This window comes from Phytophthora ramorum, assembly GCF_020800215.1.
Source record: "Phytophthora ramorum isolate Pr-102 chromosome Unknown Phyram_PR-102_s0002, whole genome shotgun sequence".
NCBI classification, from domain to species: Eukaryota; Oomycota; class Peronosporomycetes; order Peronosporales; family Peronosporaceae; genus Phytophthora; species Phytophthora ramorum.
In genome coordinates, this window is record NW_027150648.1 from 4,763,377 (window position 1) to 4,791,375 (window position 27,999).

The 27,999-nt window shown below is 63.5% G+C and overlaps 1 protein-coding gene across 1 annotated transcript; it reads left to right on the forward strand.

Annotated features, from left to right (window-relative positions):
* Window positions 1–62: 62 nt before the first annotated feature.
* On the forward strand, window positions 63–27,998 carry KRP23_2883 (uncharacterized protein; the record flags this gene model as incomplete). The annotated part of the gene is made up of 5 exons (XM_067887667.1): window positions 63–3,721; window positions 3,796–4,636; window positions 4,701–11,133; window positions 11,215–25,910; window positions 26,862–27,998. 5 exons carry the CDS (start codon window positions 63–65, stop codon window positions 27,996–27,998), a joined length of 26,766 nt encoding a protein of 8,921 aa, XP_067750238.1.
* Between the last annotated feature and the right edge of the window lies 1 nt (window position 27,999).

Below are 27,999 nucleotides of genomic sequence, written 5' to 3' on the forward strand. Positions count from 1 at the left end.
GGGCCCGAACACATTTGTCGGGGGCAGTGAGTTTGAGTGAGTTTGAGTGAGTTTCCGTATCGATGGACATGGGAAGCCCCAACAGCAAGGACGAGCGCAAGACGGCGCGGCTGAGCGGCGACGGCGAGCGGCCGAGCCTCGACTTTTCGGACACGGGCAGCAGCAGCCAGAAGATCCTGAGCTTCGACGAGAGCGGCCAGCGCGCGCGGATGGACCTGATCGAGGACCACTACGCCGATATAAAAGAGAAAAAGGGCGAGGAGAAGGAGCGACCCGAAGAGGGCACGAGCGTGCAGACGCAGGTGTTCCGTTCCGAGGAGACGGACGGCAGCGTCGTGACCAAGACGGTGCGCACCACCAAGACGACGGCGCGCACTAGCACCGGGGACTTCGTCACGACCACCGAGGTGCAGACCACGACGGAGACAGAGAGCGAGGACGGTGTCAAGAACACGTCGGTCGCGTCGGAGACCAGCACGGAGACAGTCGCCGGTCACGTCTCGACGTCTGCGGAGGACAAGACCGACGACGTGCAGACGCAGGTGTTCCGCTCAGTGGAGAAAGATGGGAGCATCGTGACCAAGACGGTGCGCGCCACCAGACGAACGGCAGTGTTGAACGACATTGCCACGACCACGGTCGAAGTGGAGACAACGACGGAGACGGAGACCACCAACGGGGCCAAGAGCACCAGCGTGTCGATGGAGACACGGACGGAGGTTGCGAGCAGCACCTTGGACGCAGTGGCGGAGGGAAACGTATTGGTCAGTGAAAACTTGTCCGATGGCGACAATGCGATGGACAATGAGTCTGGGGCTCGTCGCTCATTCGTGTTTGGAAAGAAACGAAAGTACCACAAGCAGTGGCACCCATTGTTTGTGTCGTATCTGGACCGTCAGGAGAAACGCGTCGAGACACTCTCCACGGCAGATTTGCTGGAGTATGCGCGTGCATTTTGTCATGAGAACTTCACTGAGTTCCACCCGGAACTTTTCAATGGTGAATCAACTGAGGAGAGCAAGGCGTGCTGGGAGAAGGTGGTGCAGCTCGCAGCTCATTATCCGATGGTAGCTGTTCTATTGCTTGCGCATGATGTCGGCAAGAAGAACTTGCTGATTATGGACGAGGTTACGCAAGGCTTTGATAGCGACAACCATTTGCGCAAGGAGGTGGCAGTGTCCATGCTTGGCTGCTCAATGACGCACGCTTGCCAAGTTTTTGACGACCTTCTAGTTCTGAAAAACGGAGACGTCGTATATCACGGGGCTGGTGAAGATATTGTGGAGTACTTCCACGAGCTGGGCTATCAGTGTGCCCCCGGACAGCGAGTAGCGCACTTTTTACTGAACTTGGCTGTGGACCAGGAAGATCGCTACCGTATCACTGTGCCAAGTGGTTCCAAGCCGGATGGTAGTGGCGGTCAGTTCGTCCGAACATTTGCTGTCCTCATGAAGTTTGCTGACGACGCTGCACTAATAGTCGGCGGTAGAACTATTTCAGCCCCAAGGTACAATCAACAAAGCATAACGCAGCCACACCAAGAGAGCACTGCGCTAGCCACTGAAGCGAACAGCAGTGCCCCCAAAGACACCATGATAGGTCTGCCCAAGCAGGCTGGCATAGCGCCAGGCGAGTCGGTGAAGACGGAGGTGTTCCGCTCGGAAGAAGCTGACGGCAGCATCGTGACCAAGACGGTCCGTACCACGACGCGCACGGTGAAGTCCAGCACGGGCGAGCTGGTGACAACGATCGAGGTGGAGACGACGACGGAGACGGAGTCCACGGATGGCACGACGAGCACCACGGTTGCGATGGAGACTCGCGAGGAGACGGAGACGGAGGAGAGCAGCCTCACGACGACGTCTGCGTCGGACGCTACCGCCGTGAGTGTGTCCGAGCAGGCTGGCGCGGCGCCGGGCGAGTCGGTGAAGACGGAGGTGTTCCGCTCGGAAGAAGCTGACGGCAGCATCGTGACCAAGACGGTCCGTACCACGTCGCGCACGGTGAAGTCCAGCACGGGCGAGCTGGTGACAACGATCGAGGTGGAGACGACGACGGAGACGGAGTTCACGGATGGCACGACGAGCACCACGGTTGCGATGGAGACTCGCGAGGAGACGGAGACGGAGGAGAGCAGCCTCACGACGACGTCTGCGTCGGACGCTACCGCCGTGAGTGTGTCCGAGCAGGCTGGCGCGGCGCCGGGCGAGTCGGTGAAGACGGAGGTGTTCCGCTCGGAAGAAGCTGACGGCAGCATCGTGACCAAGACGGTCCGTACCACGACGCGCACGGTGAAGTCCAGCACGGGCGAGCTGGTGACAACGATCGAGGTGGAGACGACGACGGAGACGGAGTCCACGGATGGCACGACGAGCACCACGGTTGCGATGGAGACTCGCGAGGAGACGGAGACGGAGGAGAGCAGCCTCACGACGACGTCTGCGTCGGACGCTACCGCCGTGAGTGTGTCCGAGCAGGCTGGCGCGGCGCCGGGCGAGTCGGTGAAGACGGAGGTGTTCCGCTCGGAAGAAGCTGACGGCAGCATCGTGACCAAGACGGTCCGTACCACGACGCGCACGGTGAAGTCCAGCACGGGCGAGCTGGTGACAACGATCGAGGTGGAGACGACGACGGAGACGGAGTCCACGGATGGCACGACGAGCACCACGGTTGCGATGGAGACTCGCGAGGAGACGGAGACGGAGGAGAGCAGCCTCACGACGACGTCTGCGTCGGACGCTACCGCCGTGAGTGTGTCCGAGCAGGCTGGCGCGGCGCCGGGCGAGTCGGTGAAGACGGAGGTGTTCCGCTCGGAAGAAGCTGACGGCAGCATCGTGACCAAGACGGTCCGTACCACGACGCGCACGGTGAAGTCCAGCACGGGCGAGCTGGTGACAACGATCGAGGTGGAGACGACGACGGAGACGGAGTCCACGGATGGCACGACGAGCACCACGGTTGCGATGGAGACTCGCGAGGAGACGGAGACGGAGGAGAGCAGCCTCACGACGACGTCTGCGTCGGACGCTACCGCCGTGAGTGTGTCCGAGCAGGCTGGCGCGGCGCCGGGCGAGTCGGTGAAGACGGAGGTGTTCCGCTCGGAAGAAGCTGACGGCAGCATCGTGACCAAGACGGTCCGTACCACGACGCGCACGGTGAAGTCCAGCACGGGCGAGCTGGTGACAACGATCGAGGTGGAGACGACGACGGAGACGGAGTCCACGGATGGCACGACGAGCACCACGGTTGCGATGGAGACTCGCGAGGAGACGGAGACGGAGGAGAGCAGCCTCACGACGACGTCTGCGTCGGACGCTACCGCCGTGAGTGTGTCCGAGCAGGCTGGCGCGGCGCCGGGCGAGTCGGTGAAGACGGAGGTGTTCCGCTCGGAAGAAGCTGACGGCAGCATCGTGACCAAGACGGTCCGTACCACGACGCGCACGGTGAAGTCCAGCACGGGCGAGCTGGTGACAACGATCGAGGTGGAGACGACGACGGAGACGGAGTCCACGGATGGCACGACGAGCACCACGGTTGCGATGGAGACTCGCGAGGAGACGGAGACGGAGGAGAGCAGCCTCACGACGACGTCTGCGTCGGACGCTACCGCCGTGAGTGTGTCCGAGCAGGCTGGCGCGGCGCCGGGCGAGTCGGTGAAGACGGAGGTGTTCCGCTCGGAAGAAGCTGACGGCAGCATCGTGACCAAGACGGTCCGTACCACGTACGCGCACGGTGAAGTCCAGCACGGGCGAGCTGGTGACAACGATCGAGGTGGAGACGACGACGGAGACGGAGTTCCACGGATGGCACGACGAGCACCACGGTTGCGATGGAGACTCGCGAGGAGACGGAGACGGAGGAGAGCAGCCTCACGACGACGTCTGCGTCGGACGCTACCGCCGTGAGTGTGTCCGAGCAGGCTGGCGCGGCGCCGGGCGAGTCGGTGAAGACGGAGGTGTTCCGCTCGGAAGAAGCTGACGGCAGCATCGTGACCAAGACGGTCCGTACCACGACGCGCACGGTGAAGTCCAGCACGGGCGAGCTGGTGACAACGATCGAGGTGGAGACGACGACGGAGACGGAGTCCACGGATGGCACGACGAGCACCACGGTTGCGATGGAGACTCGCGAGGAGACGGAGACGGAGGAGAGCAGCCTCACGACGACGTCTGCGTCGGACGCTACCGCCGTGAGTGTGTCCGAGCAGGCTGGCGCGGCGCCGGGCGAGTCGGTGAAGACGGAGGTGTTCCGCTCGGAAGAAGCTGACGGCAGCATCGTGACCAAGACGGTCCGTACCACGACGCGCACGGTGAAGTCCAGCACGGGCGAGCTGGTGACAACGATCGAGGTGGAGACGACGACGGAGACGGAGTCCACGGATGGCACGACGAGCACCACGGTTGCGATGGAGACTCGCGAGGAGACGGAGACGGAGGAGAGCAGCCTCACGACGACGTCTGCGTCGGACGCTACCGCCGTGAGTGTGTCCGAGCAGGCTGGCGCGGCGCCGGGCGAGTCGGTGAAGACGGAGGTGTTCCGCTCGGAAGAAGCTGACGGCAGCATCGTGACCAAGACGGTCCGTACCACGACGCGCACGGTGAAGTCCAGCACGGGCGAGCTGGTGACAACGATCGAGGTGGAGACGACGACGGAGACGGAGTTCCACGGATGGCACGACGAGCACCACGGTTGCGATGGAGACTCGCGAGGAGACGGAGACGGAGGAGAGCAGCCTCACGACGACGTCTGCGTCGGACGCTACCGCCGTGAGTGTGTCCGAGCAGGCTGGCGCGGCGCCGGGCGAGTCGGTGAAGACGGAGGTGTTCCGCTCGGAAGAAGCTGACGGCAGCATCGTGACCAAGACGGTCCGTACCACGACGCGCACGGTGAAGTCCAGCACGGGCGAGCTGGTGACAACGATCGAGGTGGAGACGACGACGGAGACGGAGTCCACGGATGGCACGACGAGCACCACGGTTGCGATGGAGACTCGCGAGGAGACGGAGACGGAGGAGAGCAGCCTCACGACGACGTCTGCGTCGGACGCTACCGCCGTGAGTGTGTCCGAGCAGGCTGGCGCGGCGCCGGGCGAGTCGGTGAAGACGGAGGTGTTCCGCTCGGAAGAAGCTGACGGCAGCATCGTGACCAAGACGGTCCGTACCACGACGCGCACGGTGAAGTCCAGCACGGGCGAGCTGGTGACAACGATCGAGGTGGAGACGACGACGGAGACGGAGTCCACGGATGGCACGACGAGCACCACGGTTGCGATGGAGACTCGCGAGGAGACGGAGACGGAGGAGAGCAGCCTCACGACGACGTCTGCGTCGGACGCTACCGCCGTGAGTGTGTCCGAGCAGGCTGGCGCGGCGCCGGGCGAGTCGGTGAAGACGGAGGTGTTCCGCTCGGAAGAAGCTGACGGCAGCATCGTGACCAAGACGGTCCGTACCACGACGCGCACGGTGAAGTCCAGCACGGGCGAGCTGGTGACAACGATCGAGGTGGAGACGACGACGGAGACGGAGTCCACGGATGGCACGACGAGCACCACGGTTGCGATGGAGACTCGCGAGGAGACGGAGACGGAGGAGAGCAGCCTCACGACGACGTCTGCGTCGGACGCTACCGCCGTGAGTGTGTCCGAGCAGGCTGGCGCGGCGCCGGGCGAGTCGGTGAAGACGGAGGTGTTCCGCTCGGAAGAAGCTGACGGCAGCATCGTGACCAAGACGGTCCGTACCACGACGCGCACGGTGAAGTCCAGCACGGGCGAGCTGGTGACAACGATCGAGGTGGAGACGACGACGGAGACGGAGTCCACGGATGGCACGACGAGCACCACGGTTGCGATGGAGACTCGCGAGGAGACGGAGACGGAGGAGAGCAGCCTCACGACGACGTCTGCGTCGGACGCTACCGCCGTGAGTGTGTCCGAGCAGGCTGGCGCGGCGCCGGGCGAGTCGGTGAAGACGGAGGTGTTCCGCTCGGAAGAAGCTGACGGCAGCATCGTGACCAAGACGGTCCGTACCACGACGCGCACGGTGAAGTCCAGCACGGGCGAGCTGGTGACAACGATCGAGGTGGAGACGACGACGGAGACGGAGTCCACGGATGGCACGACGAGCACCACGGTTGCGATGGAGACTCGCGAGGAGACGGAGACGGAGGAGAGCAGCCTCACGACGACGTCTGCGTCGGACGCTACCGCCGTGAGTGTGTCCGAGCAGGCTGGCGCGGCGCCGGGCGAGTCGGTGAAGACGGAGGTGTTCCGCTCGGAAGAAGCTGACGGCAGCATCGTGACCAAGACGGTCCGTACCACGACGCGCACGGTGAAGTCCAGCACGGGCGAGCTGGTGACAACGATCGAGGTGGAGACGACGACGGAGACGGAGTCCACGGATGGCACGACGAGCACCACGGTTGCGATGGAGACTCGCGAGGAGACGGAGACGGAGGAGAGCAGCCTCACGACGACGTCTGCGTCGGACGCTACCGCCGTGAGTGTGTCCGAGCAGGCTGGCGCGGCGCCGGGCGAGTCGGTGAAGACGGAGGTGTTCCGCTCGGAAGAAGCTGACGGCAGCATCGTGACCAAGACGGTCCGTACCACGACGCGCACGGTGAAGTCCAGCACGGGCGAGCTGGTGACAACGATCGAGGTGGAGACGACGACGGAGACGGAGTCCACGGATGGCACGACGAGCACCACGGTTGCGATGGAGACTCGCGAGGAGACGGAGACGGAGGAGAGCAGCCTCACGACGACGTCTGCGTCGGACGCTACCGCCGTGAGTGTGTCCGAGCAGGCTGGCGCGGCGCCGGGCGAGTCGGTGAAGACGGAGGTGTTCCGCTCGGAAGAAGCTGACGGCAGCATCGTGACCAAGACGGTCCGTACCACGACGCGCACGGTGAAGTCCAGCACGGGCGAGCTGGTGACAACGATCGAGGTGGAGACGACGACGGAGACGGAGTCCACGGATGGCACGACGAGCACCACGGTTGCGATGGAGACTCGCGAGGAGACGGAGACGGAGGAGAGCAGCCTCACGACGACGTCTGCGTCGGACGCTACCGCCGTGAGTGTGTCCGAGCAGGCTGGCGCGGCGCCGGGCGAGTCGGTGAAGACGGAGGTGTTCCGCTCGGAAGAAGCTGACGGCAGCATCGTGACCAAGACGGTCCGTACCACGACGCGCACGGTGAAGTCCAGCACGGGCGAGCTGGTGACAACGATCGAGGTGGAGACGACGACGGAGACGGAGTCCACGGATGGCACGACGAGCACCACGGTTGCGATGGAGACTCGCGAGGAGACGGAGACGGAGGAGAGCAGCCTCACGACGACGTCTGCGTCGGACGCTACCGCCGTGAGTGTGTCCGAGCAGGCTGGCGCGGCGCCGGGCGAGTCGGTGAAGACGGAGGTGTTCCGCTCGGAAGAAGCTGACGGCAGCATCGTGACCAAGACGGTCCGTACCACGACGCGCACGGTGAAGTCCAGCACGGGCGAGCTGGTGACAACGATCGAGGTGGAGACGACGACGGAGACGGAGTCCACGGATGGCACGACGAGCACCACGGTTGCGATGGAGACTCGCGAGGAGACGGAGACGGAGGAGAGCAGCCTCACGACGACGTCTGCGTCGGACGCTACCGCCGTGAGTGTGTCCGAGCAGGCTGGCGCGGCGCCGGGCGAGTCGGTGAAGACGGAGGTGTTCCGCTCGGAAGAAGCTGACGGCAGCATCGTGACCAAGACGGTCCGTACCACGACGCGCACGGTGAAGTCCAGCACGGGCGAGCTGGTGACAACGATCGAGGTGGAGACGACGACGGAGACGGAGTCCACGGATGGCACGACGAGCACCACGGTTGCGATGGAGACTCGCGAGGAGACGGAGACGGAGGAGAGCAGCCTCACGACGACGTCTGCGTCGGACGCTACCGCCGTGAGTGTGTCCGAGCAGGCTGGCGCGGCGCCGGGCGAGTCGGTGAAGACGGAGGTGTTCCGCTCGGAAGAAGCTGACGGCAGCATCGTGACCAAGACGGTCCGTACCACGACGCGCACGGTGAAGTCCAGCACGGGCGAGCTGGTGACAACGATCGAGGTGGAGACGACGACGGAGACGGAGTCCACGGATGGCACGACGAGCACCACGGTTGCGATGGAGACTCGCGAGGAGACGGAGACGGAGGAGAGCAGCCTCACGACGACGTCTGCGTCGGACGCTACCGCCGTGAGTGTGTCCGAGCAGGCTGGCGCGGCGCCGGGCGAGTCGGTGAAGACGGAGGTGTTCCGCTCGGAAGAAGCTGACGGCAGCATCGTGACCAAGACGGTCCGTACCACGACGCGCACGGTGAAGTCCAGCACGGGCGAGCTGGTGACAACGATCGAGGTGGAGACGACGACGGAGACGGAGTCCACGGATGGCACGACGAGCACCACGGTTGCGATGGAGACTCGCGAGGAGACGGAGACGGAGGAGAGCAGCCTCACGACGACGTCTGCGTCGGACGCTACCGCCGTGAGTGTGTCCGAGCAGGCTGGCGCGGCGCCGGGCGAGTCGGTGAAGACGGAGGTGTTCCGCTCGGAAGAAGCTGACGGCAGCATCGTGACCAAGACGGTCCGTACCACGACGCGCACGGTGAAGTCCAGCACGGGCGAGCTGGTGACAACGATCGAGGTGGAGACGACGACGGAGACGGAGTCCACGGATGGCACGACGAGCACCACGGTTGCGATGGAGACTCGCGAGGAGACGGAGACGGAGGAGAGCAGCCTCACGACGACGTCTGCGTCGGACGCTACCGCCGTGAGTGTGTCCGAGCAGGCTGGCGCGGCGCCGGGCGAGTCGGTGAAGACGGAGGTGTTCCGCTCGGAAGAAGCTGACGGCAGCATCGTGACCAAGACGGTCCGTACCACGACGCGCACGGTGAAGTCCAGCACGGGCGAGCTGGTGACAACGATCGAGGTGGAGACGACGACGGAGACGGAGTCCACGGATGGCACGACGAGCACCACGGTTGCGATGGAGACTCGCGAGGAGACGGAGACGGAGGAGAGCAGCCTCACGACGACGTCTGCGTCGGACGCTACCGCCGTGAGTGTGTCCGAGCAGGCTGGCGCGGCGCCGGGCGAGTCGGTGAAGACGGAGGTGTTCCGCTCGGAAGAAGCTGACGGCAGCATCGTGACCAAGACGGTCCGTACCACGACGCGCACGGTGAAGTCCAGCACGGGCGAGCTGGTGACAACGATCGAGGTGGAGACGACGACGGAGACGGAGTCCACGGATGGCACGACGAGCACCACGGTTGCGATGGAGACTCGCGAGGAGACGGAGACGGAGGAGAGCAGCCTCACGACGACGTCTGCGTCGGACGCTACCGCCGTGAGTGTGTCCGAGCAGGCTGGCGCGGCGCCGGGCGAGTCGGTGAAGACGGAGGTGTTCCGCTCGGAAGAAGCTGACGGCAGCATCGTGACCAAGACGGTCCGTACCACGACGCGCACGGTGAAGTCCAGCACGGGCGAGCTGGTGACAACGATCGAGGTGGAGACGACGACGGAGACGGAGTCCACGGATGGCACGACGAGCACCACGGTTGCGATGGAGACTCGCGAGGAGACGGAGACGGAGGAGAGCAGCCTCACGACGACGTCTGCGTCGGACGCTACCGCCGTGAGTGTGTCCGAGCAGGCTGGCGCGGCGCCGGGCGAGTCGGTGAAGACGGAGGTGTTCCGCTCGGAAGAAGCTGACGGCAGCATCGTGACCAAGACGGTCCGTACCACGACGCGCACGGTGAAGTCCAGCACGGGCGAGCTGGTGACAACGATCGAGGTGGAGACGACGACGGAGACGGAGTCCACGGATGGCACGACGAGCACCACGGTTGCGATGGAGACTCGCGAGGAGACGGAGACGGAGGAGAGCAGCCTCACGACGACGTCTGCGTCGGACGCTACCGCCGTGAGTGTGTCCGAGCAGGCTGGCGCGGCGCCGGGCGAGTCGGTGAAGACGGAGGTGTTCCGCTCGGAAGAAGCTGACGGCAGCATCGTGACCAAGACGGTCCGTACCACGACGCGCACGGTGAAGTCCAGCACGGGCGAGCTGGTGACAACGATCGAGGTGGAGACGACGACGGAGACGGAGTTCACGGATGGCACGACGAGCACCACGGTTGCGATGGAGACTCGCGAGGAGACGGAGACGGAGGAGAGCAGCCTCACGACGACGTCTGCGTCGGACGCTACCGCCGTGAGTGTGTCCGAGCAGGCTGGCGCGGCGCCGGGCGAGTCGGTGAAGACGGAGGTGTTCCGCTCGGAAGAAGCTGACGGCAGCATCGTGACCAAGACGGTCCGTACCACGACGCGCACGGTGAAGTCCAGCACGGGCGAGCTGGTGACAACGATCGAGGTGGAGACGACGACGGAGACGGAGTCCACGGATGGCACGACGAGCACCACGGTTGCGATGGAGACTCGCGAGGAGACGGAGACGGAGGAGAGCAGCCTCACGACGACGTCTGCGTCGGACGCTACCGCCGTGAGTGTGTCCGAGCAGGCTGGCGCGGCGCCGGGCGAGTCGGTGAAGACGGAGGTGTTCCGCTCGGAAGAAGCTGACGGCAGCATCGTGACCAAGACGGTCCGTACCACGACGCGCACGGTGAAGTCCAGCACGGGCGAGCTGGTGACAACGATCGAGGTGGAGACGACGACGGAGACGGAGTCCACGGATGGCACGACGAGCACCACGGTTGCGATGGAGACTCGCGAGGAGACGGAGACGGAGGAGAGCAGCCTCACGACGACGTCTGCGTCGGACGCTACCGCCGTGAGTGTGTCCGAGCAGGCTGGCGCGGCGCCGGGCGAGTCGGTGAAGACGGAGGTGTTCCGCTCGGAAGAAGCTGACGGCAGCATCGTGACCAAGACGGTCCGTACCACGACGCGCACGGTGAAGTCCAGCACGGGCGAGCTGGTGACAACGATCGAGGTGGAGACGACGACGGAGACGGAGTCCACGGATGGCACGACGAGCACCACGGTTGCGATGGAGACTCGTGAAGAAACCGAATGTGTTGACGTTGGCGATGAAGTCATGATTGTTGAATATGTGGAAGAGTACGAAACCTACGCAGACAATGAGGTGGAAGGTGAAGCACACAACATAACACTACTGATCACAAACCCTGCATCCACAGATAAAACTGCCACAACTATAACGACGCCGACAGAGGTAGCATCAGCGCCTTCCATCGAGGAGACCACGACGTACACGACGGAGACGTCGGAGGTGGTGTCTGCGGTGCCGTCCACCCAGGAGACGACGGAGACGACATACACGACTGAGACGTTGGAGACGTCGGAGGTGACGTCGGCGCCTTCCATCGAGGAGACCGAGGAGACCGAGGAGACCACGACGTACACGACGGAGACGTCGGAGGTGGTGTCTGCGGTGCCGTCCACCCAGGAGACGACGGAGACGACATACACGACTGAGACGTTGGAGACGTCGGAGGTGACGTCGGCGCCTTCCATCGAGGAGACCGAGGAGACCGAGGAGACCGAGGAGACCACGACGTACACGACGGAGACGTCGGAGGTGGTGTCTGCGGTGCCGTCCACCCAGGAGACGACGGAGACGACGGAGACGACATACACGACTGAGACGTTGGAGACGTCGGAGGTGACGTCGGCGCCTTCCATCGAGGAGACCGAGGAGACCGAGGAGACCACGACGTACACGACGGAGACGTCGGAGGTGGTGTCTGCGGTGCCGTCCACCCAGGAGACGACGGAGACGACGGAGACGACATACACGACTGAGACGTTGGAGACGTCGGAGGTGACGTCGGCGCCTTCCATCGAGGAGACCGAGGAGACCGAGGAGACCGAGGAGACCGAGGAGACCACGACGTACACGACGGAGACGTCGGAGGTGGTGTCTGCGGTGCCGTCCACCCAGGAGACGACGGAGACGACGGAGACGACATACACGACTGAGACGTTGGAGACGTCGGAGGTGACGTCGGCGCCTTCCATCGAGGAGACCGAGGAGACCGAGGAGACCGAGGAGACCACGACGTACACGACGGAGACGTCGGAGGTGGTGTCTGCGGTGCCGTCCACCCAGGAGACGACGGAGACGACGGAGACGACATACACGACTGAGACGTTGGAGACGTCGGAGGTGACGTCGGCGCCTTCCATCGAGGAGACCGAGGAGACCGAGGAGACCGAGGAGACCACGACGTACACGACGGAGACGTCGGAGGTGGTGTCTGCGGTGCCGTCCACCCAGGAGACGACGGAGACGACGGAGACGACATACACGACTGAGACGTTGGAGACGTCGGAGGTGACGTCGGCGCCTTCCATCGAGGAGACCGAGGAGACCGAGGAGACCACGACGTACACGACGGAGACGTCGGAGGTGGTGTCTGCGGTGCCGTCCACCCAGGAGACGACGGAGACGACGGAGACGACATACACGACTGAGACGTTGGAGACGTCGGAGGTGACGTCGGCGCCTTCCATCGAGGAGACCGAGGAGACCGAGGAGACCACGACGTACACGACGGAGACGTCGGAGGTGGTGTCTGCGGTGCCGTCCACCCAGGAGACGACGGAGACGACGGAGACGACATACACGACTGAGACGTTGGAGACGTCGGAGGTGACGTCGGCGCCTTCCATCGAGGAGACCGAGGAGACCGAGGAGACCGAGGAGACCACGACGTACACGACGGAGACGTCGGAGGTGGTGTCTGCGGTGCCGTCCACCCAGGAGACGACGGAGACGACGGAGACGACATACACGACTGAGACGTTGGAGACGTCGGAGGTGACGTCGGCGCCTTCCATCGAGGAGACCGAGGAGACCGAGGAGACCGAGGAGACCACGACGTACACGACGGAGACGTCGGAGGTGGTGTCTGCGGTGCCGTCCACCCAGGAGACGACGGAGACGACGGAGACGACATACACGACTGAGACGTTGGAGACGTCGGAGGTGACGTCGGCGCCTTCCATCGAGGAGACCGAGGAGACCGAGGAGACCACGACGTACACGACGGAGACGTCGGAGGTGGTGTCTGCGGTGCCGTCCACCCAGGAGACGACGGAGACGACGGAGACGACATACACGACTGAGACGTTGGAGACGTCGGAGGTGACGTCGGCGCCTTCCATCGAGGAGACCGAGGAGACCGAGGAGACCACGACGTACACGACGGAGACGTCGGAGGTGGTGTCTGCGGTGCCGTCCACCCAGGAGACGACGGAGACGACGGAGACGACATACACGACTGAGACGTTGGAGACGTCGGAGGTGACGTCGGCGCCTTCCATCGAGGAGACCGAGGAGACCGAGGAGACCACGACGTACACGACGGAGACGTCGGAGGTGGTGTCTGCGGTGCCGTCCACCCAGGAGACGACGGAGACGACGGAGACGACATACACGACTGAGACGTTGGAGACGTCGGAGGTGACGTCGGCGCCTTCCATCGAGGAGACCGAGGAGACCGAGGAGACCGAGGAGACCACGACGTACACGACGGAGACGTCGGAGGTGGTGTCTGCGGTGCCGTCCACCCAGGAGACGACGGAGACGACGGAGACGACATACACGACTGAGACGTTGGAGACGTCGGAGGTGACGTCGGCGCCTTCCATCGAGGAGACCGAGGAGACCGAGGAGACCACGACGTACACGACGGAGACGTCGGAGGTGGTGTCTGCGGTGCCGTCCACCCAGGAGACGACGGAGACGACGGAGACGACATACACGACTGAGACGTTGGAGACGTCGGAGGTGACGTCGGCGCCTTCCATCGAGGAGACCGAGGAGACCGAGGAGACCGAGGAGACCACGACGTACACGACGGAGACGTCGGAGGTGGTGTCTGCGGTGCCGTCCACCCAGGAGACGACGGAGACGACGGAGACGACATACACGACTGAGACGTTGGAGACGTCGGAGGTGACGTCGGCGCCTTCCATCGAGGAGACCGAGGAGACCGAGGAGACCGAGGAGACCACGACGTACACGACGGAGACGTCGGAGGTGGTGTCTGCGGTGCCGTCCACCCAGGAGACGACGGAGACGACGGAGACGACATACACGACTGAGACGTTGGAGACGTCGGAGGTGACGTCGGCGCCTTCCATCGAGGAGACCGAGGAGACCGAGGAGACCGAGGAGACCACGACGTACACGACGGAGACGTCGGAGGTGGTGTCTGCGGTGCCGTCCACCCAGGAGACGACGGAGACGACGGAGACGACATACACGACTGAGACGTTGGAGACGTCGGAGGTGACGTCGGCGCCTTCCATCGAGGAGACCGAGGAGACCGAGGAGACCGAGGAGACCACGACGTACACGACGGAGACGTCGGAGGTGGTGTCTGCGGTGCCGTCCACCCAGGAGACGACGGAGACGACGGAGACGACATACACGACTGAGACGTTGGAGACGTCGGAGGTGACGTCGGCGCCTTCCATCGAGGAGACCGAGGAGACCGAGGAGACCGAGGAGACCACGACGTACACGACGGAGACGTCGGAGGTGGTGTCTGCGGTGCCGTCCACCCAGGAGACGACGGAGACGACGGAGACGACATACACGACTGAGACGTTGGAGACGTCGGAGGTGACGTCGGCGCCTTCCATCGAGGAGACCGAGGAGACCGAGGAGACCGAGGAGACCACGACGTACACGACGGAGACGTCGGAGGTGGTGTCTGCGGTGCCGTCCACCCAGGAGACGACGGAGACGACGGAGACGACATACACGACTGAGACGTTGGAGACGTCGGAGGTGACGTCGGCGCCTTCCATCGAGGAGACCGAGGAGACCGAGGAGACCGAGGAGACCACGACGTACACGACGGAGACGTCGGAGGTGGTGTCTGCGGTGCCGTCCACCCAGGAGACGACGGAGACGACGGAGACGACATACACGACTGAGACGTTGGAGACGTCGGAGGTGACGTCGGCGCCTTCCATCGAGGAGACCGAGGAGACCGAGGAGACCGAGGAGACCACGACGTACACGACGGAGACGTCGGAGGTGGTGTCTGCGGTGCCGTCCACCCAGGAGACGACGGAGACGACGGAGACGACATACACGACTGAGACGTTGGAGACGTCGGAGGTGACGTCGGCGCCTTCCATCGAGGAGACCGAGGAGACCGAGGAGACCGAGGAGACCACGACGTACACGACGGAGACGTCGGAGGTGGTGTCTGCGGTGCCGTCCACCCAGGAGACGACGGAGACGACGGAGACGACATACACGACTGAGACGTTGGAGACGTCGGAGGTGACGTCGGCGCCTTCCATCGAGGAGACCGAGGAGACCGAGGAGACCGAGGAGACCACGACGTACACGACGGAGACGTCGGAGGTGGTGTCTGCGGTGCCGTCCACCCAGGAGACGACGGAGACGACGGAGACGACATACACGACTGAGACGTTGGAGACGTCGGAGGTGACGTCGGCGCCTTCCATCGAGGAGACCGAGGAGACCGAGGAGACCGAGGAGACCACGACGTACACGACGGAGACGTCGGAGGTGGTGTCTGCGGTGCCGTCCACCCAGGAGACGACGGAGACGACGGAGACGACATACACGACTGAGACGTTGGAGACGTCGGAGGTGACGTCGGCGCCTTCCATCGAGGAGACCGAGGAGACCGAGGAGACCGAGGAGACCACGACGTACACGACGGAGACGTCGGAGGTGGTGTCTGCGGTGCCGTCCACCCAGGAGACGACGGAGACGACGGAGACGACATACACGACTGAGACGTTGGAGACGTCGGAGGTGACGTCGGCGCCTTCCATCGAGGAGACCGAGGAGACCGAGGAGACCGAGGAGACCACGACGTACACGACGGAGACGTCGGAGGTGGTGTCTGCGGTGCCGTCCACCCAGGAGACGACGGAGACGACGGAGACGACATACACGACTGAGACGTTGGAGACGTCGGAGGTGACGTCGGCGCCTTCCATCGAGGAGACCGAGGAGACCGAGGAGACCGAGGAGACCACGACGTACACGACGGAGACGTCGGAGGTGGTGTCTGCGGTGCCGTCCACCCAGGAGACGACGGAGACGACGGAGACGACATACACGACTGAGACGTTGGAGACGTCGGAGGTGACGTCGGCGCCTTCCATCGAGGAGACCGAGGAGACCGAGGAGACCGAGGAGACCACGACGTACACGACGGAGACGTCGGAGGTGGTGTCTGCGGTGCCGTCCACCCAGGAGACGACGGAGACGACGGAGACGACATACACGACTGAGACGTTGGAGACGTCGGAGGTGACGTCGGCGCCTTCCATCGAGGAGACCGAGGAGACCGAGGAGACCGAGGAGACCACGACGTACACGACGGAGACGTCGGAGGTGGTGTCTGCGGTGCCGTCCACCCAGGAGACGACGGAGACGACGGAGACGACATACACGACTGAGACGTTGGAGACGTCGGAGGTGACGTCGGCGCCTTCCATCGAGGAGACCGAGGAGACCGAGGAGACCACGACGTACACGACGGAGACGTCGGAGGTGGTGTCTGCGGTGCCGTCCACCCAGGAGACGACGGAGACGACGGAGACGACATACACGACTGAGACGTTGGAGACGTCGGAGGTGACGTCGGCGCCTTCCATCGAGGAGACCGAGGAGACCGAGGAGACCGAGGAGACCACGACGTACACGACGGAGACGTCGGAGGTGGTGTCTGCGGTGCCGTCCACCCAGGAGACGACGGAGACGACGGAGACGACATACACGACTGAGACGTTGGAGACGTCGGAGGTGACGTCGGCGCCTTCCATCGAGGAGACCGAGGAGACCGAGGAGACCGAGGAGACCACGACGTACACGACGGAGACGTCGGAGGTGGTGTCTGCGGTGCCGTCCACCCAGGAGACGACGGAGACGACGGAGACGACATACACGACTGAGACGTTGGAGACGTCGGAGGTGACGTCGGCGCCTTCCATCGAGGAGACCGAGGAGACCGAGGAGACCGAGGAGACCACGACGTACACGACGGAGACGTCGGAGGTGGTGTCTGCGGTGCCGTCCACCCAGGAGACGACGGAGACGACGGAGACGACATACACGACTGAGACGTTGGAGACGTCGGAGGTGACGTCGGCGCCTTCCATCGAGGAGACCGAGGAGACCGAGGAGACCGAGGAGACCACGACGTACACGACGGAGACGTCGGAGGTGGTGTCTGCGGTGCCGTCCACCCAGGAGACGACGGAGACGACGGAGACGACATACACGACTGAGACGTTGGAGACGTCGGAGGTGACGTCGGCGCCTTCCATCGAGGAGACCGAGGAGACCGAGGAGACCGAGGAGACCACGACGTACACGACGGAGACGTCGGAGGTGGTGTCTGCGGTGCCGTCCACCCAGGAGACGACGGAGACGACGGAGACGACATACACGACTGAGACGTTGGAGACGTCGGAGGTGACGTCGGCGCCTTCCATCGAGGAGACCGAGGAGACCGAGGAGACCACGACGTACACGACGGAGACGTCGGAGGTGGTGTCTGCGGTGCCGTCCACCCAGGAGACGACGGAGACGACGGAGACGACATACACGACTGAGACGTTGGAGACGTCGGAGGTGACGTCGGCGCCTTCCATCGAGGAGACCGAGGAGACCGAGGAGACCGAGGAGACCACGACGTACACGACGGAGACGTCGGAGGTGGTGTCTGCGGTGCCGTCCACCCAGGAGACGACGGAGACGACGGAGACGACATACACGACTGAGACGTTGGAGACGTCGGAGGTGACGTCGGCGCCTTCCATCGAGGAGACCGAGGAGACCGAGGAGACCGAGGAGACCACGACGTACACGACGGAGACGTCGGAGGTGGTGTCTGCGGTGCCGTCCACCCAGGAGACGACGGAGACGACGGAGACGACATACACGACTGAGACGTTGGAGACGTCGGAGGTGACGTCGGCGCCTTCCATCGAGGAGACCGAGGAGACCGAGGAGACCGAGGAGACCACGACGTACACGACGGAGACGTCGGAGGTGGTGTCTGCGGTGCCGTCCACCCAGGAGACGACGGAGACGACGGAGACGACATACACGACTGAGACGTTGGAGACGTCGGAGGTGACGTCGGCGCCTTCCATCGAGGAGACCGAGGAGACCGAGGAGACCACGACGTACACGACGGAGACGTCGGAGGTGGTGTCTGCGGTGCCGTCCACCCAGGAGACGACGGAGACGACGGAGACGACATACACGACTGAGACGTTGGAGACGTCGGAGGTGACGTCGGCGCCTTCCATCGAGGAGACCGAGGAGACCGAGGAGACCGAGGAGACCACGACGTACACGACGGAGACGTCGGAGGTGGTGTCTGCGGTGCCGTCCACCCAGGAGACGACGGAGACGACGGAGACGACATACACGACTGAGACGTTGGAGACGTCGGAGGTGACGTCGGCGCCTTCCATCGAGGAGACCGAGGAGACCGAGGAGACCACGACGTACACGACGGAGACGTCGGAGGTGGTGTCTGCGGTGCCGTCCACCCAGGAGACGACGGAGACGACGGAGACGACATACACGACTGAGACGTTGGAGACGTCGGAGGTGACGTCGGCGCCTTCCATCGAGGAGACCGAGGAGACCGAGGAGACCGAGGAGACCACGACGTACACGACGGAGACGTCGGAGGTGGTGTCTGCGGTGCCGTCCACCCAGGAGACGACGGAGACGACGGAGACGACATACACGACTGAGACGTTGGAGACGTCGGAGGTGACGTCGGCGCCTTCCATCGAGGAGACCGAGGAGACCGAGGAGACCACGACGTACACGACGGAGACGTCGGAGGTGGTGTCTGCGGTGCCGTCCACCCAGGAGACGACGGAGACGACGGAGACGACATACACGACTGAGACGTTGGAGACGTCGGAGGTGACGTCGGCGCCTTCCATCGAGGAGACCGAGGAGACCGAGGAGACCGAGGAGACCACGACGTACACGACGGAGACGTCGGAGGTGGTGTCTGCGGTGCCGTCCACCCAGGAGACGACGGAGACGACGGAGACGACATACACGACTGAGACGTTGGAGACGTCGGAGGTGACGTCGGCGCCTTCCATCGAGGAGACCGAGGAGACCGAGGAGACCACGACGTACACGACGGAGACGTCGGAGGTGGTGTCTGCGGTGCCGTCCACCCAGGAGACGACGGAGACGACGGAGACGACATACACGACTGAGACGTTGGAGACGTCGGAGGTGACGTCGGCGCCTTCCATCGAGGAGACCGAGGAGACCGAGGAGACCGAGGAGACCACGACGTACACGACGGAGACGTCGGAGGTGGTGTCTGCGGTGCCGTCCACCCAGGAGACGACGGAGACGACGGAGACGACATACACGACTGAGACGTTGGAGACGTCGGAGGTGACGTCGGCGCCTTCCATCGAGGAGACCGAGGAGACCGAGGAGACCACGACGTACACGACGGAGACGTCGGAGGTGGTGTCTGCGGTGCCGTCCACCCAGGAGACGACGGAGACGACGGAGACGACATACACGACTGAGACGTTGGAGACGTCGGAGGTGACGTCGGCGCCTTCCATCGAGGAGACCGAGGAGACCGAGGAGACCGAGGAGACCACGACGTACACGACGGAGACGTCGGAGGTGGTGTCTGCGGTGCCGTCCACCCAGGAGACGACGGAGACGACGGAGACGACATACACGACTGAGACGTTGGAGACGTCGGAGGTGACGTCGGCGCCTTCCATCGAGGAGACCGAGGAGACCGAGGAGACCGAGGAGACCACGACGTACACGACGGAGACGTCGGAGGTGGTGTCTGCGGTGCCGTCCACCCAGGAGACGACGGAGACGACGGAGACGACATACACGACTGAGACGTTGGAGACGTCGGAGGTGACGTCGGCGCCTTCCATCGAGGAGACCGAGGAGACCGAGGAGACCGAGGAGACCACGACGTACACGACGGAGACGTCGGAGGTGGTGTCTGCGGTGCCGTCCACCCAGGAGACGACGGAGACGACGGAGACGACATACACGACTGAGACGTTGGAGACGTCGGAGGTGACGTCGGCGCCTTCCATCGAGGAGACCGAGGAGACCGAGGAGACCGAGGAGACCACGACGTACACGACGGAGACGTCGGAGGTGGTGTCTGCGGTGCCGTCCACCCAGGAGACGACGGAGACGACGGAGACGACATACACGACTGAGACGTTGGAGACGTCGGAGGTGACGTCGGCGCCTTCCATCGAGGAGACCGAGGAGACCGAGGAGACCACGACGTACACGACGGAGACGTCGGAGGTGGTGTCTGCGGTGCCGTCCACCCAGGAGACGACGGAGACGACGGAGACGACATACACGACTGAGACGTTGGAGACGTCGGAGGTGACGTCGGCGCCTTCCATCGAGGAGACCGAGGAGACCGAGGAGACCGAGGAGACCACGACGTACACGACGGAGACGTCGGAGGTGGTGTCTGCGGTGCCGTCCACCCAGGAGACGACGGAGACGACGGAGACGACATACACGACTGAGACGTTGGAGACGTCGGAGGTGACGTCGGCGCCTTCCATCGAGGAGACCGAGGAGACCGAGGAGACCGAGGAGACCACGACGTACACGACGGAGACGTCGGAGGTGGTGTCTGCGGTGCCGTCCACCCAGGAGACGACGGAGACGACGGAGACGACATACACGACTGAGACGTTGGAGACGTCGGAGGTGACGTCGGCGCCTTCCATCGAGGAGACCGAGGAGACCGAGGAGACCACGACGTACACGACGGAGACGTCGGAGGTGGTGTCTGCGGTGCCGTCCACCCAGGAGACGACGGAGACGACGGAGACGACATACACGACTGAGACGTTGGAGACGTCGGAGGTGACGTCGGCGCCTTCCATCGAGGAGACCGAGGAGACCGAGGAGACCGAGGAGACCACGACGTACACGACGGAGACGTCGGAGGTGGTGTCTGCGGTGCCGTCCACCCAGGAGACGACGGAGACGACGGAGACGACATACACGACTGAGACGTTGGAGACGTCGGAGGTGACGTCGGCGCCTTCCATCGAGGAGACCGAGGAGACCGAGGAGACCACGACGTACACGACGGAGACGTCGGAGGTGGTGTCTGCGGTGCCGTCCACCCAGGAGACGACGGAGACGACGGAGACGACATACACGACTGAGACGTTGGAGACGTCGGAGGTGACGTCGGCGCCTTCCATCGAGGAGACCGAGGAGACCGAGGAGACCACGACGTACACGACGGAGACGTCGGAGGTGGTGTCTGCGGTGCCGTCCACCCAGGAGACGACGGAGACGACGGAGACGACATACACGACTGAGACGTTGGAGACGTCGGAGGTGACGTCGGCGCCTTCCATCGAGGAGACCGAGGAGACCGAGGAGACCGAGGAGACCACGACGTACACGACGGAGACGTCGGAGGTGGTGTCTGCGGTGCCGTCCACCCAGGAGACGACGGAGACGACGGAGACGACATACACGACTGAGACGTTGGAGACGTCGGAGGTGACGTCGGCGCCTTCCATCGAGGAGACCGAGGAGACCGAGGAGACCACGACGTACACGACGGAGACGTCGGAGGTGGTGTCTGCGGTGCCGTCCACCCAGGAGACGACGGAGACGACGGAGACGACATACACGACTGAGACGTTGGAGACGTCGGAGGTGACGTCGGCGCCTTCCATCGAGGAGACCGAGGAGACCGAGGAGACCGAGGAGACCACGACGTACACGACGGAGACGTCGGAGGTGGTGTCTGCGGTGCCGTCCACCCAGGAGACGACGGAGACGACGGAGACGACATACACGACTGAGACGTTGGAGACGTCGGAGGTGACGTCGGCGCCTTCCATCGAGGAGACCGAGGAGACCGAGGAGACCACGACGTACACGACGGAGACGTCGGAGGTGGTGTCTGCGGTGCCGTCCACCCAGGAGACGACGGAGACGACGGAGACGACATACACGACTGAGACGTTGGAGACGTCGGAGGTGACGTCGGCGCCTTCCATCGAGGAGACCGAGGAGACCGAGGAGACCGAGGAGACCACGACGTACACGACGGAGACGTCGGAGGTGGTGTCTGCGGTGCCGTCCACCCAGGAGACGACGGAGACGACGGAGACGACATACACGACTGAGACGTTGGAGACGTCGGAGGTGACGTCGGCGCCTTCCATCGAGGAGACCGAGGAGACCGAGGAGACCGAGGAGACCACGACGTACACGACGGAGACGTCGGAGGTGGTGTCTGCGGTGCCGTCCACCCAGGAGACGACGGAGACGACGGAGACGACATACACGACTGAGACGTTGGAGACGTCGGAGGTGACGTCGGCGCCTTCCATCGAGGAGACCGAGGAGACCGAGGAGACCACGACGTACACGACGGAGACGTCGGAGGTGGTGTCTGCGGTGCCGTCCACCCAGGAGACGACGGAGACGACGGAGACGACATACACGACTGAGACGTTGGAGACGTCGGAGGTGACGTCGGCGCCTTCCATCGAGGAGACCGAGGAGACCGAGGAGACCGAGGAGACCACGACGTACACGACGGAGACGTCGGAGGTGGTGTCTGCGGTGCCGTCCACCCAGGAGACGACGGAGACGACGGAGACGACATACACGACTGAGACGTTGGAGACGTCGGAGGTGACGTCGGCGCCTTCCATCGAGGAGACCGAGGAGACCGAGGAGACCGAGGAGACCACGACGTACACGACGGAGACCACGACGTACACGACGGAGACGTCGGAGGTGGTGTCTGCGGTGCCGTCCACCCAGGAGACGACGGAGACGACGGAGACGACATACACGACTGAGACGTTGGAGACGTCGGAGGTGACGTCGGCGCCTTCCATCGAGGAGACCGAGGAGACCGAGGAGACCACGACGTACACGACGGAGACGTCGGAGGTGGTGTCTGCGGTGCCGTCCACCCAGGAGACGACGGAGACGACATACACGACTGAGACGTTGGAGACGTCGGAGGTGACGTCGGCGCCTTCCATCGAGGAGACCGAGGAGACCGAGGAGACCACGACGTACACGACGGAGACGTCGGAGGTGGTGTCTGCGGTGCCGTCCACCCAGGAGACGACGGAGACGACGGAGACGACATACACGACTGAGACGTTGGAGACGTCGGAGGTGACGTCGGCGCCTTCCATCGAGGAGACCGAGGAGACCGAGGAGACCACGACGTACACGACGGAGACGTCGGAGGTGGTGTCTGCGGTGCCGTCCACCCAGGAGACGACGGAGACGACGGAGACGACATACACGACTGAGACGTTGGAGACGTCGGAGGTGACGTCGGCGCCTTCCATCGAGGAGACCGAGGAGACCGAGGAGACCACGACGTACACGACGGAGACCACGACGTACACGACGGAGACGTCGGAGGTGGTGTCTGCGGTGCCGTCCACCCAGGAGACGACGGAGACGACGGAGACGACATACACGACTGAGACGTTGGAGACGTCGGAGGTGACGTCGGCGCCTTCCATCGAGGAGACCGAGGAGACCGAGGAGACCGAGGAGACCACGACGTACACGACGGAGACGTCGGAGGTGGTGTCTGCGGTGCCGTCCACCCAGGAGACGACGGAGACGACGGAGACGACATACACGACTGAGACGTTGGAGACGTCGGAGGTGACGTCGGCGCCTTCCATCGAGGAGACCGAGGAGACCGAGGAGACCGAGGAGACCACGACGTACACGACGGAGACGTCGGAGGTGGTGTCTGCGGTGCCGTCCACCCAGGAGACGACGGAGACGACGGAGACGACATACACGACTGAGACGTTGGAGACGTCGGAGGTGACGTCGGCGCCTTCCATCGAGGAGACCGAGGAGACCGAGGAGACCGAGGAGACCACGACGTACACGACGGAGACGTCGGAGGTGGTGTCTGCGGTGCCGTCCACCCAGGAGACGACGGAGACGACGGAGACGACATACACGACTGAGACGTTGGAGACGTCGGAGGTGACGTCGGCGCCTTCCATCGAGGAGACCGAGGAGACCGAGGAGACCACGACGTACACGACGGAGACGTCGGAGGTGGTGTCTGCGGTGCCGTCCACCCAGGAGACGACGGAGACGACGGAGACGACATACACGACTGAGACGTTGGAGACGTCGGAGGTGACGTCGGCGCCTTCCATCGAGGAGACCGAGGAGACCGAGGAGACCGAGGAGACCACGACGTACACGACGGAGACGTCGGAGGTGGTGTCTGCGGTGCCGTCCACCCAGGAGACGACGGAGACGACGGAGACGACATACACGACTGAGACGTTGGAGACGTCGGAGGTGACGTCGGCGCCTTCCATCGAGGAGACCGAGGAGACCGAGGAGACCACGACGTACACGACGGAGACGTCGGAGGTGGTGTCTGCGGTGCCGTCCACCCAGGAGACGACGGAGACGACGGAGACGACATACACGACTGAGACGTTGGAGCCGTCGGAGGTGACGTCGGCGCCTTCCATCGAGGAGACCGAGGAGACCACGACGTACACGACGGAGACGTCGGAGGTGGTGTCTATACTTTCATTGGTACGGAAAAGTACTGAAATTTCAGATATGGGTTTCGGGTCTGCAGGTAGTGTTGTGGGTGTGCCCGAGCAGGCTGGCGCGGCGCCGGGCGAGTCGGTGAAGACGGAGGTGTTCCGCTCGGAAGAAGCTGACGGCAGCATCGTGACCAAGACGGTCCGTACCACGACGCGCACGGTGAAGTCCAGCACGGGCGAGCTGGTGACAACGATCGAGGTGGAGACGACGACGGAGACGGAGTCCACGGATGGCACGACGAGCACCACGGTTGCGATGGAGACTCGCGAGGAGACGGAGACGGAGGAGAGCAGCCTCACGACGACGTCTGCGTCGGACGCTACCGCCGTGAGTGTGTCCGAGCAGGCTGGCGCGGCGCCGGGCGAGTCGGTGAAGACGGAGGTGTTCCGCTCGGAAGAAGCTGACGGCAGCATCGTGACCAAGACGGTCCGTACCACGACGCGCACGGTGAAGTCCAGCACGGGCGAGCTGGTGACAACGATCGAGGTGGAGACGACGACGGAGACGGAGTCCACGGATGGCACGACGAGCACCACGGTTGCGATGGAGACTCGCGAGGAGACGGAGACGGAGGAGAGCAGCCTCACGACGACGTCTGCGTCGGACGCTACCGCCGTGAGTGTGTCCGAGCAGGCTGGCGCGGCGCCGGGCGAGTCGGTGAAGACGGAGGTGTTCCGCTCGGAAGAAGCTGACGGCAGCATCGTGACCAAGACGGTCCGTACCACGACGCGCACGGTGAAGTCCAGCACGGGCGAGCTGGTGACAACGATCGAGGTGGAGACGACGACGGAGACGGAGTCCACGGATGGCACGACGAGCACCACGGTTGCGATGGAGACTCGTGATGAGACGGAGGAAAGCACAACATCTAGTATTGGGGCTGTTGATTTCAAGAGTGGGAACACTCAGGATGCTCACAGTACGGAAGATTCCGATGTGGGGGCGCATGAAAACAGCACGGTGAACCAAATTGAAAGTGGTGGGATCATATCACGAGCTAGCTCCTCGCTGAACGGTGAAGTGGAGTTGGCTAGTAGCAATGGCGGTGACTCTATGAGTGTCCATTCTATCAGCACCAAGAAGGTGAAAACCAGCAAGCAGAAGGTAGAGGATGCCTCAGCTTCGCTGACATCTGATGAGACCGAGCGAACGCAGAGCACGCGTGTTGCGGCTGCGTGGGGAGAAGAGGCTGCAAGGTCATCTACTGAACACACGAGCGAGTCCATGCAAATGTTGATGGTGCGCAGCAGGCACTCATTAAGATTGACTTTCGACGACCTTGTGTGTGTAAATGAGATCTCGAAGGAGTCAATTGATGCAGTGGAAGGCGTTACCGGCTATGCGGAGTCAGGCATGCTGACCGCAGTTATTGGAGCGGGCCGAGTCGGCAAAGCCGCCTTCCTCGGCGCCCTGGCAGGTGAAACGAATCAAACGAAGGGCAAGGTATACTACAATGGGAGCGAAGCCAGCTCCCTCGTGCGCCGTCGTGCCACTGGCTACTGTTGGTTTGGCGACAATCATGCTGTGTGGCATGGCACGACCACGGTACGTGAAGCTATGTGCATCAGTGCCTCTCTGCGCCAAGTCACTGCGATCTCCGAGAGCCGCAAACAGGAGACGGTAGAGTCTTGGCTTGCTTTACTGGGGATCACAGAGTTGGCTGCACGTCAAATCGATTCGTGCTCGACCGTGGAGACTCGCCTCGTGGCAATTGGTGTTGAGCTTGCGTTCGAACCGGGTGTGTTGCTAGTGGACGAACCTACGAGTGGGCTCGACTCGAAGGGTGCGCAACGAGTCATTCATGTGCTACAACAAGTCGCTAGAACGGGTCGCACAGTCGTGTGCAGCCTGGGCGATTCGGTGTCTTCCATCGAACTGCGTGCGTTCAGCCGGCTGTTATTGCTGTCAAGCAATGGCGAAGTGCTTTTCCATGGCGAGTCCCGTTCGATGGTGCAGTACTTGGAAGGTCTTCCTGGCGTGAAGAAGCTGGGCAGGGGCAAGAATATTATCGGATGGGCTCTCGAAAGTGTTGGTGAAGGATCTATCATTTCTCAGGCAACAACAGCTATAACGACGACGCGAGCTGGCAAAGTTCGCACGAGCAGAAAGAAAAAGAAATATGCAAGTGCCTCCTCAATGTCAACGGGCTCGGATACAGTCAACCGCGAGAAGGAAATGCGGTTTGTACAGTTGTTCCAGCGCAGTGAGGTGAAGCGTACGCTGCTTACACAAATGCAGCGCGTGGGTTACCTACGCCCAGACTCTGCGGAGGAGCACACTCCGGCACTCATTACGGCCTTCAAGAGCGAGGAACTAGCGGCGTACGCAACCTCGTGGCGTACGCAGGTGGTATGGCTTACCCGGCGAGTCGTGCTCTCGTACTGGCGCAGCTTGTCTTCGACTGTTACAATTCGCTCGTTGATGATGACATCTGCAGTGACCACTCAATGGCAGCGCTTCAGCGTAATGGGTTTGTTCCTGACGGTTTTCATGTGGCTCTTGTGGCTCTTCGTTGCTGCAAGGAGCTCCGAGTACGACACTTTCGATGGAGTAAACCATGGCGTGTCACTCATCGCGTGGTCGACGCTGATGCTTGGGGCTAGCTTTGCGCTAGGTGCTATCATAAGGGCTAGCCGCGGAAACGCTCGGAGGGAGAATGCGTGTTGGCGCCGTGAGCAGGCTTGGCAGGCGTATCCTGCGGTTATGTATCACGTCTGCTTCAGCGTGGTGGAACTGCTATTTGTACTGACGATCACGTTCGTAGCTGCGGTGTTCACCTTCACCCTCTTCGGCTTTTGGTCCGTTGCTGAGAGCGGCAACTTCACGCTTTACTGGCTCACACTCTCGATCTTCGCCCTTGGACAAGTGTACCTGGGCCAGTGGCTTGTGAGGCTGGCGCCAAGTGAGAGTATTGCTGCAGCCGCTGGTGCTGGCATCAATTTTCTTCCGCTGCTGATGTTCGTGTGGTATTGGAGGGGCAGTGCACTGGGCAATCTAACCTGGTTGCTTGTGTTCCTGACGCCGCAGCGACTTGCTCTCCAGGTTCTGCAGGCACTCGTATTCGGTTCTACTGCTGACTCGTGTATCTACGACATTGAGGGAATTGACGCTGTAGCTGAGAGTCAACTTCCATGTCGTGAGCTTCGGTTGATTCCGTCGGAGAGCTACTCCACCGAGCAGCAGCAGCTCACCGTTCACTCGTACGCGGAACTCGAGTATGGAGCTGAACGTTCCAGCGTGGCGCTCCGCCTGATCGAGCTGGGGCTGTTCCTGGCTGTTTTCCGGTTCCTCGTAGTTGTAGCCCTGCAGAAGCGGCCCGAAGCCTAGA